Source organism: Misgurnus anguillicaudatus, chromosome 15, assembly GCF_027580225.2.
Source record: "Misgurnus anguillicaudatus chromosome 15, ASM2758022v2, whole genome shotgun sequence".
Taxonomy (NCBI): Eukaryota; Metazoa; Chordata; class Actinopteri; order Cypriniformes; family Cobitidae; genus Misgurnus; species Misgurnus anguillicaudatus.
The window spans coordinates 4,773,251-4,792,058 of NC_073351.2; the positions used below are offsets into that span (position 1 = coordinate 4,773,251).

General features: G+C 38.5%; 1 protein-coding gene across 5 annotated transcripts in view; it reads left to right on the plus strand.

Moving 5' to 3' along the window:
* The window catches only part of myo5aa (myosin VAa), a 67,208-nt gene that overhangs the window by 30,085 nt on the left and 18,315 nt on the right, over nt 1-18,808 (plus strand). For all 5 annotated transcript variants that reach the window (XM_055174212.2, XM_055174211.2, XM_055174213.2 and 2 more), the window contains exons 12-22: nt 479-619; nt 889-1,014; nt 3,535-3,618; nt 7,180-7,338; nt 7,455-7,552; nt 9,087-9,173; nt 9,267-9,375; nt 10,625-10,836; nt 10,925-11,081; nt 14,570-14,809; nt 15,411-15,659. In XM_055174212.2, coding sequence (XP_055030187.2) covers nt 479-619; nt 889-1,014; nt 3,535-3,618; nt 7,180-7,338; nt 7,455-7,552; nt 9,087-9,173; nt 9,267-9,375; nt 10,625-10,836; nt 10,925-11,081; nt 14,570-14,809; nt 15,411-15,659 — 1,662 coding nt within the window. The remainder of the gene's footprint in view (nt 1-478; nt 620-888; nt 1,015-3,534; nt 3,619-7,179; nt 7,339-7,454; nt 7,553-9,086; nt 9,174-9,266; nt 9,376-10,624; nt 10,837-10,924; nt 11,082-14,569; nt 14,810-15,410; nt 15,660-18,808) is intronic.

An 18,808-nucleotide genomic window follows, 5' to 3' on the forward strand; every position in this document is an offset into this window, starting at 1 on the left:
AATGCATCAATTTGCCTGAAATAAAAAAAATCAAACCTTATTTACAGTATATTTTTTGACCATTTGATACTGAAAAATTAAATTAAATATAATCAATAAATAATAATAAAAAATTCAAGCAGCTTATCAGCGTGTTTGGGGTGTAATGTCTTTAAGTGACGGTGCAAAAAAATCACTTCCTGAAAAAGTATTTTCCCCGGGGTCTTACGCGCCCCCCCTGGTGTCGCTTCGAGCCCCCCCCTGGGGGTCCCACCCCACTATTTGAAAAGCACTGCTTTAATAAATGATCAGTGGCGTATTTTGAGCTGAAACACAGAAACATCCTGGGCAAACCTGAGACTTATATTACATCTTGTAAAATGGATATAATAGGTGCCCTTTAAATACATTTGATTGTTTGTATTTACATGTTTTGTTAATGATTTTGTAATTTATCAGCCATCTTTCTCTCCTGTTTCTTTCTGTGTCTTTTGTGCAGCATGTGTTTAAACTGGAACAAGAGGAATACATGAAAGAACAGATTCCCTGGACTCTCATTGATTTCTATGATAATCAGCCCTGTATTAACCTCATCGAAGCCAAGATGGGCATCCTGGACCTTCTGGACGAAGAATGCAAGGTACATAATCACAGTCTTGGAAATCAAACTGTAAATGTATTCAGTGTTGTGACTGGCTGGATTGAAAAATAGTTGCATCTGATTGGACAAATATGAATGTACTTAAAAAGTTTTTTTTTTTATATAAAATATTTAATATCAGGACACAAAAAAATATTTGTATGTGCATTCAAAGATATTTGAGACTGTAAATGCATTTATTAAAAGTATTTTGTGCATATACATGAAAAGCAAAAATGCATTAATTCCAATTTTCTCTCTCTGATCAGATGCCGAAAGGTTCGGATGACTCCTGGGCTCAGAAGCTGTATAACACTCATCTGAAGACGTGTGAACTTTTTGAAAAGCCGAGGATGTCTAATAAAGCTTTCATTATTCAGCACTTTGCAGATAAGGTACACACACACACACACACACACACACACACACACACACACACACACACACACACACCTTACACTGTGAGGCTGGTTTAGATGATATGGTGTTCATATACCTAGTGAGCTACCTACATAGATATCATTTTAAGACAACATTCGTATCCTCCCACTATTGAGGCTGCACCAAAAGCTAAGATGCTACAAACATGTGTGGACCAAAAACCAGCAATGAATGTTTTGTTCACAGAGAACGCAATCCTAAAATGGATTGCAATTCAATTTTATGTATATAGCGCTTTTCACAATTGGTAATTGTTTCAAAGCAGCTTTACATTAATAAAAGCAAGGGAAAACACAAAAAAATCGACAGATAGCATAACATAATACAGATAGCATAAGCAGCAGAATATGTTGCGGCTGTGAATCAACATTATAAGCGAGCGTATTACTAATGTAACTTCTAGAAGAGGGTGCTAAGTTAAGCCAATGAAGGCTGACCTCCCGGGTTAAAAAACCCCTAGGAGAAAAAAACCCAGACTTTTTTAGCCAGGAGAAAAAAGTCCTAGGAGGAAAAAACACTTGGGGGATATATATATATACTGTATATATGTAAACGAATAAGGAGATTAAACTGGTTCTGCCTGTGGTCTTTGATCAGGCATCAGCTGGGCATCACGTTGAAGGACGGCTAGTAAATCAGGGATGTTCCGACCTTCACATTTACCAGAACTGGGTCTGTTTGTCTCATTGTCCTCAGGATCGAGGACGAGACAGGGACCGAGGCTGTTTACACTTGGCATTAACATGTGTTTTCGTCGATCGGATCACAAGTGGACGACGTTAATGCCAGGTGTAAACGGTGTTCAAAACGTTTTGAGCTCGTCCACTTTCAACCACTTTCAACCACATCCAGAGGTGGTCGAAACCACTTTCGATCGGATCGCTTTGGAGCTGCGGAACGCACATGTGGTTGAATGCGTTCGAACAGCCACACGCGACCGCCTTCTCTCCGCCTATTTATCTAATCTGAGTTATTAAACACATGTTTTACGTCTTTTTTGACTTCTGGCGTGAACATTCGGTGAACAGCGCTATTTTAAGCCTTTCATTGATAAAACTAAGCGGCTGATCTCCGTAGTTTTGTTTTGAAAGCGTGTGAAAGTTGCGCGATCCTATTTCATCAATTGCGCTGAAAATTCAAAGAAAGCTCTTACATACTCATGTACAAAACACTGTGCAGCATGTTTACTTGCTAAACAAGCAGTGCACTCCGACATAATATTAGTTTGCGTCCATATAAACTCATCATTACTCCCGCTCGGGTATGAATGACAGCAGAGAGACTCGCCCACCGTCTCACAGACCACCCCCTCATAGTATTCAGCACAGAAGCGGTCGAAAGTGGACAAAAGAGACGGATTTAAATACCAGGTGTAAACGTAATGTGTCTCTCTCGTCCACTTGTGATCCGATCGACGAAAACACATCTTAATACCAAGTGTAAACAGCCCCGGAGAGAGAAACAAAATCCTATTAGTGTAAGGGTCGTTCACATGTAATGCAAGTTTCACACAGTGATGTGGTTTAAGTCAGCTCGGTTCCAGACAGGCTAACTATTGCGGCATAAGTATATTACCCATAGTTGAGGGTTTAGCAAATTTGTGGGCCCAGGGCGAATCTATGTATGGGGCCCCCCATCTGATCTTTAAAATAGCAACAGAAACTCGTTTGACTAAGGCCAGAAGCTCCACTGTCGTCGTTAATACTAACGTACAGTGGCAAACGGTTCTGTAGGGAAGCGAGTAGTATGTCCAAATTCATAGTATTTAAAAAGCAGTAGGCGAGAGCACCCGGATGCCATACTAGTTCGGGCAAGATTCCGAAGTGTTCATTGGATGGACACTTGCTATCCCGTAAACCCCCCCCCCAGTAGAGGAGTTATTCAAGTATTCAAGAAGAAGAAGACGGAGGGTCTTGTTTTATTAAAAAATGGTAACGCGGCTCTATTCAAATCCAAATACATATATTAAACAGCTGTCCCTTGTGGTTACATTTCAAAATCCTGTTAACGACTAACTTGTTGTTATGATGACGTATGTCATGGCAGATATACTCCATCTGAATTCATTCATACTATCCATACTGATACTATACAGTACAGTACCTACTGTTTAAATGGTTTATGAGATCTAATTCAGTAGCTACTGACACAGTTAGTGTTATAAATGCAGACTGAGCTAAATAGCAGTGACACTCATGAATCAGCTCGATTTGTTCTTGATGTGCTACAGTGCTGTCCAGATCTGTTTTAAGAGCAGTATCAGATATCTGTGTCAGGAAACCATGATGGGCACATTCAGAGAGTGTGACAGATATTTAATAGCACACACACACAGTCATAGTTCCCATGAATCTGAGCAGCAGGTGATATGCATTTAACCTCACAGCTGACTAAGAGCAACAGCTGAGATCTTTGAAATCACATTTGTGGTGTGTCTTTGCTATAAGATAACCTCAGATGTTTCTCTATCTCAGGTGGAGTATCAATGTGATGGTTTTCTTGAAAAGAATAAAGATACGGTGAATGAAGAGCAGATCAACGTCCTGAAGGCCAGTAAGGTGAGTAAAAAACACATCCCTGATGCCTTCATCTCTCAGGCATCATCTGCTCAAGGCTAAAATATCTGAAATACGGAGAAAGTGTCCAAAACGTTTTTGGAATGAGACATTTTAACTGTATAGAAACCACACAAAGCAGCTCTGAGGAAACTATAACCAGAATTTGACTTTGAGGCTTGCGGTCCGTAGAAAGGTCAATAGAAAGACGCCACCTGCTGGTTAAAGATGGTGCAAGATACTTACACATAACTAAAGAAGAGTCGTGTTCATTTCTAAATCTCTTTCTTGCACATTTTCTTGTTGTGAGGTGTTTACAGATTTTTTTTTGGCAGCGTGACTCAGCAGTACCCGAGGTGTTCAGACAGAACCCTACTGCATACTGCATACTTCACGCTGTCAGCTGTGCCCTCGGGGTGTCAGGGTGTGTTTAGTGGGTTTTATAGGAAGACATTGAACCGTACACAGGCAGTCAGACTCTGATACCAGATGAAAGACTCAAAACTAATTCCCAAATTTAATAGCTTGTGGCCCATATAAAGTAACACTTACAAAACAGTGCTGTGGTGGTACCAGCATGGTACATTAATTCAATGATGTTGAATTGATTGGTAGAGTATAACTTTGGTACAGTTATGTCTCTGAAAGTTTCTCCTCAGCGTGAGGCAGTACGGTAAGAGCAAACACATGCTGTACTACTAATAATAATAATAACAGCTCAAATAAGCAGACTGACAGATTAAGTCTTAATAGTTTTACATTAAAGTCATATTAACAATTAATATCAGCTCAACTGCTTGACATGATCAGTCTTTAAGTGGTTAATCCAAATCTTTTGCATCACAGGTCAGCTTTCGTGTCTTTTTTGGTTTACATTCATATCATTGATCATCTGTTCATATTATCCTGTTTGCTTGCATGTACTGTTCAACATTATGCATTCATCTGTCATGTTCATAAGAAATAAAGTCAGACACCAGCAATACATCCACAGTCCTCCATAAATCTGAATCTGTTTGGTGTCAGTCGCGCATCTTTAATTTATCTGAATGAATCAGTTTTTTTGAATTATGCATGAATTAAAGAAACGAAATTCGACAAAAAAGAGACAAACTTTAATGTTAGCTTTACAAAGGCTTGCGTTAATGTTTTAAAGTATTTTAAAAGCTGAAAATATTAGGATTACTCGCTGACGCGATACACATCTGGATCTGAACTTTACTTCCGGTTTCGTTTTTTCTTAATGGTCTGACTACTTGCTAAACTGATCTTTTGAACAAATTCCTCGTCGAAAAGAACAAATGTTTTGGTTTCCTAGGTAATCTATGTGTTGTTGTTTTTTGCTTGATATATAAATAAACTACGTTTAAAGAACTTTGTTGTTATTTATTCTAAGTGGAGTTTACCGGAAGTTACATACAATATAGTTCTCATTATTTATCCGCTTAAAAAATGGCCATGTTTTATTTTGTGCCACCATATTTACTCGTGTAACTACTCATGTAACAGTCTTTAAATAGAGAAAACATGGAAGTGTTTGGTGGCTTCTAAATTCATCCCTGTTTGGATCCTAAGGAATGAATGGGGCTAGGCTAAATGCTAACACATTCACGACATGCTGTACAAAGATTAAGTGCACGCATTGAAAAAAATAGGTATGTATTAATTTGTCTAAGTTGAGGCAAGAACATAGTAAAATATTGAAAAATGGTGGTGTTTTCCTTAAAAATCTTATTTGTAGTACAATCTTTCTTTAATGTAGTCATCGTGAAAATAAAGGCAAACAGAAATGATGGTTGGTATCTGGTTTATTGCTGGTGTCTGAGCTGCTTCATTACTGTATATACATCTAAATGTGTATCTGTATTTTCTGTATCTTTAATTATGTTTCTGTTTTCTCATCGTGTCATGTTGTCTATGTGTTGTTTGTGACCATGACAACCTGTACAACTGCAGAAGGTAAAATTGAGCAAATGCCTCAAGTAATGCCCCCCTCTTTCTCTCTCTTTCTCACTCACTCACTCACTCACTCACTCACTCACTCACTCACTCACTCACTCTCTCTTTCTCTAGTACAACTGATAGATTCGCACATTTAGATTGTATCCATGCTGCACAAGGTGTGTGTGTGTGTGTGTGCACGCATAGGTGTGTGTTTGTGTGTGCGCGTGCGAGTGTTTGTGTGTGTGCGTGAGAGTGTTTGTGTGTGTGTGTGTGTGTGTGTGTGTGTGTGTGTGTGTGTGTGTGTGTGTGTGTGTGTGCGCGTGTGTTTGTGTGATGGAGAAACTTCTATCTCAGCATGTTCAGGCTGCTGCTTTCTGCTATGAGGGACTCAATCTCAGTATTGCATTGATTCTCTGGGAAATGAAAATCTGCTTCAGTCAGAAACTTGCAGAGATCCTCACATCATCCAAACAAACTCCAGTGCCCCCAGACTCCCTTAACGCAAAATCTCACTCTAAACTGTCTATTTTTCTGTCAAATGCAAAAAGACAAAGGGAAAGAATTTGATTATAGTTTATTCCAAAGTGGGGGGTTTGAGATGCCAATCAAACTGTAAGACCCAACTTAACACCAGAGACGCTCTGCCCCAACATGTGTACAAATGTGGACCAAAAATGTTTAATAGCTTAGACAGAATTGAAGGGGGGTGTCTTTTAAACACCAAGGGCTCTCTTTGTCGTAACTGGAGTTTGTTTGTTTGACATGTGTTGTGGACTTGATGATTAAGGATGCTGTTTTTTTACTTAGGCTGCATGCTGTTTAGTACCAGCGCTAGTGCTATCATCCCTTAGAGATCAAACTCTTCATGATCAATGTAAACAAGACCCCAGGGATCTGAGTACTACAGGCCCTTTCTCTTTATTACTGTCCCACACTATAACGATTAGTTTGTCTTAGGGTTTTTTTGTGCATAGGTAATACTGCTTTGCTTAGTTTGCTGTTATTTTGGTTGAACATACATCTTCATTAGAAGTAATGTATTCATAGCAGCTCACTTTTCATATGCCCTGTACACACAGCAAAGGTTTTGAAGTGACAACTGCGTAGACATCTATACATAAACATGGATGTCAACAGTTCAGTACTAATTGCAATGCAAACAATTGTTTAAAAAAAAACAAAGCGCTGATTTACTTGGAGAAACTATTATTCCAACACTTTGCATCTGGTAGAACTTGAATTCGCAGTAATGTATATTATTGTTATTAATGAGTTCCTCCCACCATCCTGAACTTTTTGGCTGGCATAATTTTGGTCTTTGCTGATGTAAACATTATAACCAACAGCAAGTTTAGCAATCAAGAGCCTGCCTAAATTTTGTGGAGTTTGCATGCACTTTAATAAATAACCAAAATCTGTGTGTACAGGATTGAGAAATGACAAGCAGTATTTAGCTGCAGAGTCTTCATGGCCTCCTAACCAAAACCAAGTTTATATATTTCAGTTGTGTTTTAAGATCTAATAGCTGTAATTTTATCAGTCAGGCATCTCTGGTTAATAACAGTATTGGAATGGTCCATCAGGCATGATTGTTAAGTTTGTCTTGGCTGTAATTTCCAGTTTGACCTGCTGGTGGAGCTGTTTCAGGATGTGGAGAAAGCCACGAGTCCGACAGGTGCTGCTCCTGCCCCTGGAGGGCGCACTCGTCTCAGTGTCAAACCAGTCAAGAGCAAAGCTGGTCAATCCAGCAAAGAGCACAAGAAGACCGTCGGACTGCAGGTGAATGCTTGGCTTTTTACCTGTATTTATTATTGCCTGTATGAATGATATTTTTGGTTGACACTGACAATTCAAGATGAACTTATTTGTTGAATGTTTCAATTTCTCTTCTTTAGTTCCGGAATTCTCTGCATTTACTAATGGAGACGCTGAACGCCACTACACCACATTATGTTCGCTGCATCAAACCCAACGATCACAAATATGCCTTCACGTCAGTTTTTTATCATTCTGTTCCTTTAACCTTACTGTAAACATAGTCTAATCATATTTTCTGAGAATAATGACAATAGATAGATAGATAGATAGATAGATAGATAGATAGATAGATAGATAGATAGATAAATAGATAAATAGATAGATAGATAGATAGATAGATAGATAGATAGATAGATAGATAGATAGATAGATAGATAGATAAATAGATAAATAGATAGATAGATTTTTAAGGAGTGATAGTTGGGTAGAAATTTAAAAGTCTCAGGTTAGAGCAAGAAAATTCAGAAGAATGTTAAGATACACAAATCGCAGTGTCTCATGATACAGAGGAATACATGTAACTTGTAGATTAGTAATAACATAAATTAATATTGTTATATTGTTTAGACTTCATTAGCAGTGGCGGCCGGCCGGTGACGATGCGAAGCTCGTCACATGCATTTAGCCCGTCATGTGTGTGGTTCATCATGTCAAAATATGTGTTTGGCGCATCATGTGAACCTATGTGCATCACCCGTTATGTCAAAATACATGCCTGCTTTGCTTCGAAGTGGTTTATGTGAGAAGAGATGCTCACATTCGCCAGATACTCGCTTAATCTCGTGTGTAATTAGAGTTTAGTGTTAAAGGGACACTCCACTTTTTTGAAAATATGCTCATTTTCCAGCTCCCCTAGAGTTAAACATTTGATTTTTACAGTTTGGAATCCATTCAGCTGATCTCCGGGTCTGGCGGTACCACTTTAGCATAGCTTAGCATAATCCATTGAATCTGAATAGACCATTAGCATCGCCCTAAAAATAAACAAAGATGACGCAATTATATTACACAGCGCCTGAAAGTAGTCCCCTGCTATTGAAAGTTACCAAGGGGACTATTTTCGGGCACTTGAAGTCCTTGATTATTACGCCAGAATGAGAGTATAGTTCCTAGTCATATGTGCCTAGAAAATCACAACGTTTAATTTTCTGTCTGTCTTATTACATGATGTAAACTACAGAAGAGTCAAGTTTTAAATAGGAAAAATATCGAATCTCTTTGGTTATTTTTGAGCTCGATGCTAATGGTCTAATCAGATTCAATGGATAATGCTAAAAATGGTACCGCCAGACCCGGAGATCAGCTGAATGGATTCCAAAACAGTACAAATCAAATGTTTAACTCTAGGGGAGCTGGAAAATTAGCATATTTTTAAAAAAGTGGAGTGTCCCTTTAAGTTAGTGTCTTGTGAGTGTATCATAAACATGAGCGTTTCTTTTATCATAAACCCTTATAACATGTGTGCAACATGCAGGTATTTTGACTTGACACATGATGCATATAGATTCACATGTTGCAAGGAACACATATTTTGAATTTGTGCCTTTTGGAACATAAGTCACCGGCTGCCACTGTTCATTAGAAACACAACACTCATTTTTGGAGGACTTGTTTCTGAGATTCTGTTCCTGAGATTCCCAATACTGAAATCTACCCTTATGAACACATTGTTTCTGCTATAATATTGTCCTGATTTGGTTCATTTCCAGGTTTGATCCTAAGAGGGCCGTACAACAGCTCCGTGCATGTGGAGTTTTGGAAACCATCCGGATCTCTGCAGCTGGTTTCCCATCTAGGTATCCTACTCTGAATATTCAAACTGCACCATACTGCATCGCCTTTGTCAAGCACATCTTTATTGTATGTGCGCGCTTGCTGTTGTTTGTCAGGTGGACGTATCAGGAGTTCTTCAGCAGGTACCGTGTCTTGATGAAACAGAAAGATGTTTTGACAGATAAGAAGATGACCTGCAAGAATGTTCTGGAGAAACTTGTGCAGGTACTGTGCAGTAAAACTAAACTGCGGTATAGTCACATTATATATACCCTTGACTTCCATAGTATTTTTTCCTACTATTGACATTTATGGTGGTCCGGCTTCCTGCTTGATTACAAATGTATTTGTGGGTAGCAGAACAAAGAAATTTGTACCAGTTTGAAATAACTTGAGGGTGACTAAATGATGGCAGCATTTTTATTTTGGGGTGAATTATCACTTTAACTTATGTAGTTAACTATTGTTAAAGGAACACACACATATTTTGGGAATTTTGCTTATTCACCATATCCCCCAGAGTTAGATAAGTCCATACATACCCTTCTCATCTCAATGCGTGCTGCAACTCTGTCTGTCTCACCCACCACCAGCCCAGCCTAGCACAAAGACCGGAAGTGAATGGCTCCAGCCAGCACACTGCTCCCAATAAGCGACAAAACAACGCAAACCTTCTCCATTTATGTGTTGTGATTTGCACAGTCACAGTGTGCACAAACAACAAGGTCACATGAGACACAGAAATCCTTCAACCGTATACATCACTCCACCCAAGTATCGGTGCTTCACCTTCTGAGAATATAGTTCCATGTATATATACTGTTAAAAGATGTCTGTGTCTCATATCACCCTGCCACCTGCACACGGTGTGACCACACAAATCACAACACACAAATAGGAAAATGTTGGCACCATTTTGTCACCTACTGAGAGCAGTTGCTAGCTGGAGCCATTCATTTCCAGTCTTTGTGCTAAGCTAAGCTAGCGGGGGCTGCGTCAGACAGAGTCACAGCACACACGGATATGATAATGGCATGTATGGACCTATCCAACTCTGTGGGACACGGTGAACAAGCTAAAATCCCAAAATACGGGCATGTTCCTTTAACAAATTAAAGGCGGGGTGCATGATCTCTGAAAGCCAATGCTGACATTTGAAATCACCTTAGCCAACACGCCCCTACCCCAATAGAATCTGGACCACACATATGCAACCCAGGCAACGATGTGGGTTAGTAGACACGCCCCTTACTGCTGATTGGCCACAAATGTGTTTTGGTTCTCGGCCAACTCCCTTTTCCAAAGCCTTTCTCAAAAATCATGCACCCCGCCTTTAAATGTAACTTTATGGAAATCTGTTATTTATTTTACTCATCCACCAGTCATTGAATTTTTTTAATAATAATAATAGTCTTATATTGTTTCAATAAACTCCAGTAAGATTATTGTTTCTTTATTTTTCTTCATCCATTAGGATCCAGATAAGTACCAGTTCGGAAAAACCAAGATCTTTTTCCGAGCCGGACAGGTCGCGTACCTGGAGAAACTGCGTGCAGATAAGTTGCGTGCCGCTTGCATCCGCATCCAGAAGACCATCCGCTGCTGGCTGGCGCGTAAGAAGTACCTGCGCATGAAGAGCGCCGCCACAACCATCCAGAGATTCGTCCGTGGATACCAGGCCCGCTGGTGAGGGGATTTCTCATAGTGGGCGGGGCCCAAACACACATCATTGTACCGAGTACAGTTCAACTTTAACAATATTTTCTGTATTCAGCCTGGCCAAATTCCTGCGTCGCACACGGGCAGCGATCGTCATCCAGAAGTATCAGCGCATGTATGTACAAAGGAAGTCCTACAAACGCAAACAGGCCGCAGCTTTGGTCATGCAGTGCATACTCAGAGCATACATGGCAAGACAGCTTTACAAAGCGGTGAGGCATACAAAACACTCTCTCACATATATAAATAAATATAATGTAGTTTAGGTAATACTGTAACCTTTAAATAAACAATTGCATGGATGCGTACTGAGAGATAAACATGTAACACATGATGCTAGCAGGGCAGTTTATAATTAACACACTGGAAACCAGTGAATTATTTTAGGCATGAGACACATGACCAGTAAAAGCTGCGTACTGCATCCCTGGAGAAGGTTTACAACCAAACAAACTACATCTGTACCCAGGGGCGTAGCAACCGGGGGGACGGGGGGGTCACGACCCCCCCACTTTTACTGTGCGTTCACAAGGCCATCAAGCATCAAAGTTGCCAGAAGTCATACATTTTTAATGAGAGACGGAGGCGAGCTCTGGCGAGCAACAGCGCAGTGCGTCATGTACAGTGTTCTTTGATTTGTTACTTAGATTTGAGTGAACTAACATTCAGCCAATCACATAGTGTGTCTGCATGAGCTTCAAATCTCTTGTTGCTCTTGTGAAGTTTCGTTTGTTCATTCACTTTTGCTATTACGCCGTCTGGGATAAAATGCACTCCAGAAAAAAGCAAAGGACGATTAGCCTACATAATTTTTTCAAACACACGTTAGATAATGTTGCAGTATGTTGTTATGACACAAATTACGCGATAAAGTTTTCATGTTATGATTTAACCTAACTGTAGTTAAAATACACTATGAACCTCCTCACGCTGCGCAGGATTCAGCGTGGGTTGCACAGATTAAAATAAGCAGAGTTTAGAGCTATAATATGGTTTGTTTATCTCAGTTTAATTTTAATTCGAGTTGTGTTGCACCACTTACATTTAAACACAGCTTACAAATCTTATAATATAGATTAAAACTTATTTATGTTAAACCCATCATCTGCGCTGATGAATCTACCGGTGTAATTCAACAGCAACAAATGTTGACGTTGTCATTCATAAAGAAAATAAACAGTTTATGCAGGCAAATGTAATATATATTTTTTGTAGCCTATTATAAATCACTATACATCGGTAAAGATCTTATTCAAATAAAAACATTTGACGATCTTTTAAAACAATCAATTGTATTGATTAACGAAGCAATGTGGCAGGAAATATTGCGAAGCTCAGTTATTGTGATATAATGAATGAACAAGATGTCCGTTCATTGACTGCTCTCAGTTTCTGACTGGAGCGCATAACAGAGGAGAAGCGCATACGAGCATCGGGAGCTGTCACTGGTAGTGTTAAGTAATATTTTAAACCGTCAAAATCACTCTGTTGAGACGTTATAATAAACGCATCTTTGAATAGTGCCATCACGCTCGCGGTGTCTGTTTCTGATGATTTAGCCACATATTTGAAATATTTTTAACAAAAACCTATGAGCCTATAGGCCTATTTAAATAATATAAAAATAAATACATTGAGATTTACTACTTTATTGTCATATACACTTCAGTGCACACAGCCAGGGTCTGAAACACACAGACATCATCAGTTATCAGATAAATATATGCGCTATTAATCAGAAGCAGAAATGCTTTTAATAATCCCAGGAGAAATTACTTTCGTTATAACTTCAGATATACATACATAGAACATATTTACATACAACATATAATATTATAACAACATAATATTAATTAAACTTCACAATTTTTAATGTCCATGCGGACGAACATATTTTACTTTTGTTTTTAAATCACACGTCGATTAACAGTGGTAAAATATTCTCACAGTAACCTATATAACAAAAATAATAATGGGTTTAGTTCTGATATTGTATACTTTTATAAAAAAAATACATGGTGTATAATTACATTTTTAGAATATATTAGGCTTTATATAAGGTTTGTACTCTAAAAATTATTTATTTGTTACAAACAAGAGATAAAGAATTTACAAACGTTCTCATCTCACCATATCTACAGGTACAGAGTCATTATATGCAATAAATTCGTGGGGTAGCATTTAATTTTTTTAAAAAAATAGACGCATTCGTTTAAAGTAAAGCATTTATTTACTTAGCTACAGATGAAGCAGCTCTTTACGCCTTCTAACGTCTCATAGTCGGTCATCATTAATGTCCAAGAGACTCAATAATAATCTTTTACATTTTAATCCTTTAATTTTTCATATTAAAAAGCGTTTTTGTGCTGCTTTGCATCAATGTATGTGATAAGTAAACCCGCGTTGTCATCCCGTTAATACTGTATGCGCATAATATCAACGCACTCTTTACTCTAGCAAGACACTCGCGTCGCGCATTGCGCCGGTTGTATAATAGAGTCCAAAGTCTCTCATGAGCTAGGGGACGAATGCCCAGGGAGTTCAGAATTTTTGTGTGGGCATGCATTAGCCAAAGGTGTGTGAGTCTATTCTGGGTCATGGTGCTGCGTACCCATGTCTTCAGAAGACGCAAGGCGGAGAAAGTGCGCTCGGATGAGGCCACGGAGATGGGTGGGCACAGACAGTAATGAAATTAAACGTGTGTCAAAAATAATCTCCTAAAATATTCATAAGTAATATATAAATTGTGCAAAATATTTTTACTTAAAAAAAAATCTCCCACCCGTCCCGCAGCACTCCCACTTCCCACGGCCATATTTTGATTAAAGAACTTACCTCCATCTTGAAAATATTAAAAACTTGTAAATACATTGATTTAGGTTTTATTGCTATATTTTCATAAAATGTATGTTGTATAAAATGAGTGTAGATGTAATTTGTATATTCATCAAAATACAAATGTAGTGTAACTGAAATATTGTAACTATCATAAAATATCTTTATTTCATAAAAATAAAGTAGGCTATAGATGGTCTCACATTGGTTTCAAAGTCCTGCAGTATTTTTAAATTGTGAGTATGATTTCACAAAAATAGGTTCATGTAAGCTATCATGGCATGTTCCCAAAATTGCCACTAGGGTGCTGTAAAATACGAATTGGTATTCTATTTAGAATGTATTATTATAAACATCAGCTTAAGGTCACATTACCATACTGCCCCCCCCCCACTTTTAAAATGGCTGCTACGCCCCTGTCTGTACCATTACGATATGTTTTATAGTGATGTTTGATGTTCCTTTAAAAAATAATTAGTATGTATAGTTAGTGGCATATAGTGAGTAAAGTGACAAGTCAGATTTAAGCTTAGATCACAAAAGCATCACAGCAGATTTGTCATAGCCGTTTCTCGTCTAACACATGCTGTGATATTATTGACATGATGTCACCAGTTTTCTCCACCAGACTGTTGGGGTGCAAAACTGAGTTGGATGTTGTGATGTAGTGACCTCTCTGTGTATACGGTCATGTGATCTTACTGGGACCAGGTTGTTCCAGTATAGGGACTGCCCCACTGATGGACCACAGCAGCTGGACTCATATTAATACTGTCTCTCTCTCTCTCTCTCTCTCTCTCTCTCTCTCTCTCTCTCTCTCTCTCGTTTTTTTCCTGTTCATAATGCATTTGTTGTGTTCGTCTAGCTTCTGCGTGAGCACAAGGCCATCATCATTCAGAAGATGGTGCGCGGCTGGTTGGCGCGTCAGTGGTACAAACGTTCGCTCCGAGCCATCGTGTACCTGCAGTGCTGCATCCGGCGCATGCGAGCCAAACGCGAGCTCAAGAAACTCAAGATCGAGGCCCGATCGGTCGAACACTTCAAGAAGCTCAACATCGGTATGGAGAACAAAATCATGCAGCTGCAGCGGAAGATAGACGAACAGGTACCACACTTCATCATATGTGAAGATGCTGTAGCTTATTTAAACCAATTGTAGACAAGAGAGGCTGTTTGAAAAGGGTTTTATTTAGGGATGCACCGATAGGATTTTTTGGGCCGATACCGATTCCGATTTAAACAGACAACTTCTGGCGGATACCGATGCCGATACCGTTATTAAACACTTGTATACAATCTATACAGTTGGTCTATTAGCTAGTTTATTTTTGCATCAAATTATTTTTACTGAACATGGATTGGATCTAATTAACATTCAACTGACCAACATAATAAGAGAGGCACAAATTAAGCTAAAACAAATATAATAAGACAGCATGACAACCTTCAAAGGTGGTTTTTGCTATTCAGCATTTATTTTATTAACAACATTAACTCATTTTTTACATATAATGGATTTCTTTATGCAGTTAATTAATAAACAATCGGTATCGGCCTTTCTCGTGCTATTGCCGATATGCCGATGGTTTCAAATTCATCAAAAATCGGCCGATAAATATCGGTGGCCGATACATCGGTGCATCACTAGTTTTATTGTAAACTCCTTTAATAATGGGTCTTAATCTTTGAATCTTTTTTGGTTTTAGCACAAAGAGAACCGTGCTGTCAGCGAGCGCTTGAACGGTCTGGAGATCAGTCATGCTGCAGAGTCGGAGCGTATGCGGGGAGAGCTCACGCGTCTGCGAGGGGCAGAAGAGGAGGCTAAAAACAATGCCAACCGAGTCACATCACTCCTGGAGGAGCTGGAGCGTCTGCGTAAAGACCTACAGAACACACAGAAGGAGAAGAAGACCATCGAGGACTGGGCACAAAAATACCAGGATGAGATGGAGCAGGTACAGGCTGTGTTTGCCTGTTAGCATTTTTGTGTCTAAAACAGTACACATGTTGTGGACATGTAGTGGTGTAGACTTGACTTCAACATGTCTTAGGTTAGGGTTAGAGACTGTAAAGAGTCCTATTTGCTCTTAAGTATTCGTGAGCGACCTTTCATGGCAGCGGCCTGCCCTTTTGTTAAACCCAACACTGTTCCTGGACTGTGTTTCTCAAAAGCAAGTAGATCTTAAAAAATGATCATACGAATCATCTTTATATAAACAAATAATAACTAATCATATAAACTGCAAAAGCCATTGCACAATGGGATGAGTCATAACTAAATATGGAAAAGATCATTTCACAAGGCACAAATTATTACAACATTTAAATAACATTGAACAATAATAAACAATATAATTACGTGCAATAATTGGATGAAGATTAACATTTAAAAAACAAGCTCTTGCTTCAATTACGAGTCTATAGGTGACATTTCAGCACTTGATAAATGGATAGGGACTCGTAAGTAGCACTTAAATGATGCTGCGTGCGAACGTATTAAAAGGCATTTTTGGAAAACGCAAGAATAATGAACGTTCTTTAAAGGAATATTCCATTTTCTTAAAAGAAAAATCCAGATAATTTACTCACCACAATGTCATCCAAAATGTTGATGTCTTTCTTTGTTCAGTCGAGAAGAAATTATGTTTTTTGAGGAAAACATTGCAGCATTTTTCTCATTTTAATGGACTTTAATAGACACCAACAATTAATACTTAACTCAACACTTTTAACAGTTTTTTCAACGGAGTTTCAAAGGACTACAAACGATCCCAAACGAGGCATAATGGTCTTATCTAGCAAAACGATTGTCATTTTTGACCATGAAAATAACAAATATACACTTTTAAAGCACAACTTTTCGTCAAGGTCCGGTCCAGCGCGACCTAACGCAAATGCGTAGTGACGTAGGGAGGTCACTTGTTACATATATAAAACGCACATTTGCGGACCATTGTAAACAATAAACTGATACAAAGACATTAATTAGTATCAGTTGACATACAACAACGTAGGAACGGTCCTCTTTCACCATACTTGTAAACACTGGGGCGGAGTTTCGCGTTCGTCCTCTGTGACCTCTTGACGTCATGACGTATTGTGTCGGGTCACGCTAGCGCATGACGACCGGATCTAAACGAGAAGTTGTGCTTTAAAAGTGGATATTTGTTATTTTTATTGTCAGAAATGACAATCGTTTAGCTCGATAAGACCCTTATGTCCGTTTGAGATCGTTCATAGTCCCTTGAAACTCCGTTGAAAAAAACTGCCAAGTGTTGAGTTAAGTATTAATTGTTGGTGTCCATTAAAGTCCATCAAAATGAGAAAAATCCTGCAATGTTTTCCTCAAAAAACATAATTTCCCCTCAACTGAACAAAGAAAGACATCAACATTTTGGATGACATGGTGGTGAGTAAATTATCTGGATTTTTCTTTTAAGAAAATGGAATATTCCTTTAAGTAGTTTGTAGAAAGCGCTCTTAAGTGATGAGTTCAATTGTTATTGGAAAAACGCAGCCCTGACTGTTTAAAGAACATTTTATACTTGTTTTTGGATATGTGAACTTCAGACAGGCCCTGAGAGGTCTGATTCAGTTTAATGAATTGTTAATCATTTAAATGAACTGATTCAATATCGAGTTTGACTCATTTGAATCATCACTCGGTAGTGCTCCCAGAAGTCCCGTTTTGTTCCTGTAGTGAAATAAGTGTTAATTTGCAAATGTTTATTACTTTTTTATCCTTTGTTTATGAGAAATACAGTTTTATATCCAAGGCAAATTTCATTATAAAGACGTTTAATAGAATCTTTTCATTTGCAAGTTTTATCTAAACCTGTGAGGGTAACCAACGTCCCACCACTAGGGGGCAATGTTTTCAACTCCACCAAGCAGTTATTTCAGTCATGCAAGACTATATCTACTGTACTTGAATGGGGAAAGACAGATATCTCCAAAATTGTGTGCTACAATCACAATTAAACAACATATTTCTGATCAGCAATTAAACCTAATATCCACTATTTCATAACTTTTGTTTTTTAAACTCAATTTGCGCTAACATGGTTCCCACGGGTCCTTGAAATCCTTGAAAGTTTGTGAATAATTCAAGGCCCTCGGAAGTTTTGTAAATATACATACATGGATACAGGTCATTGAAAGTGCTGGAATCTATTTTATGCAAGAAGTTTTCTGGAAAAAAATCCATATTATTTCCTGTGTAGTGTAGGATAATATCATAAAAATTCTAGACTTTTTAAGCACACGTGCTAAACTGTTCGCTTTAAATGCTTATATCTTCTGTATGCGAATGTTGATTCATACCAAAATGCTTTTTTGCATAGTTGCATTTGACACTTGAAAACGTCTCTGGTGGTTACGTATGTAACTGTTGTTCCCTGAGAAGGGAACGAGACGCTGCGTTTTCTGCGCCATACTTCCTGCGTCCCTGTAACGCCGTCTTTGGCAATATTTGAGATTTGCGATATACTTCCTGGCTCTTACGTCTCCCTGTCTTTGTCGTTAAGCCTCACCATTGGTTGAATTTGATATACACAATGTAATCTTGCTCTCACTTGAAATGTGTTCCCACATTTAATCCTTGAATTTGAGGGTATTGGACCTGGAAAGTCCTTGAAAGTCCTTGAATTTAAAGTTAGCTACTTTTTTCGAGGTTATTTCAACTAATGTACATGGGTACAGGTCTGCAAGTGCCTCACATGACTCTAAGGGCCATTAGTGGTTATCAATTGATGATTGGTTCTTTTTACTGACTTCCTTCACCAGAGCGGTCATATTGCATCATCCCCTATTCATAGTAATAGCAGATACTGAATTTGTTATATTCAGTATCTTTGCTTTTATCTAGTACTGTGAGTGTAATCCACTATCCCAAGACCCTATTAGAGTTTAGTTTATGTCTAAAGACCCAGAAATCATTTCTGTGTCCATAGACTCAGGGCTTAGAGAGACCGGCTCACTGGTTTAAACCTGAGAAGAGACAAAACCTGTACATTCACACAGGTGAGACTGAAATAAAGACTAGAACTTAGAAATACTTGTAGTTTTAGTTTTAAGATAGAGGACTAGAAAACTCACATAATGT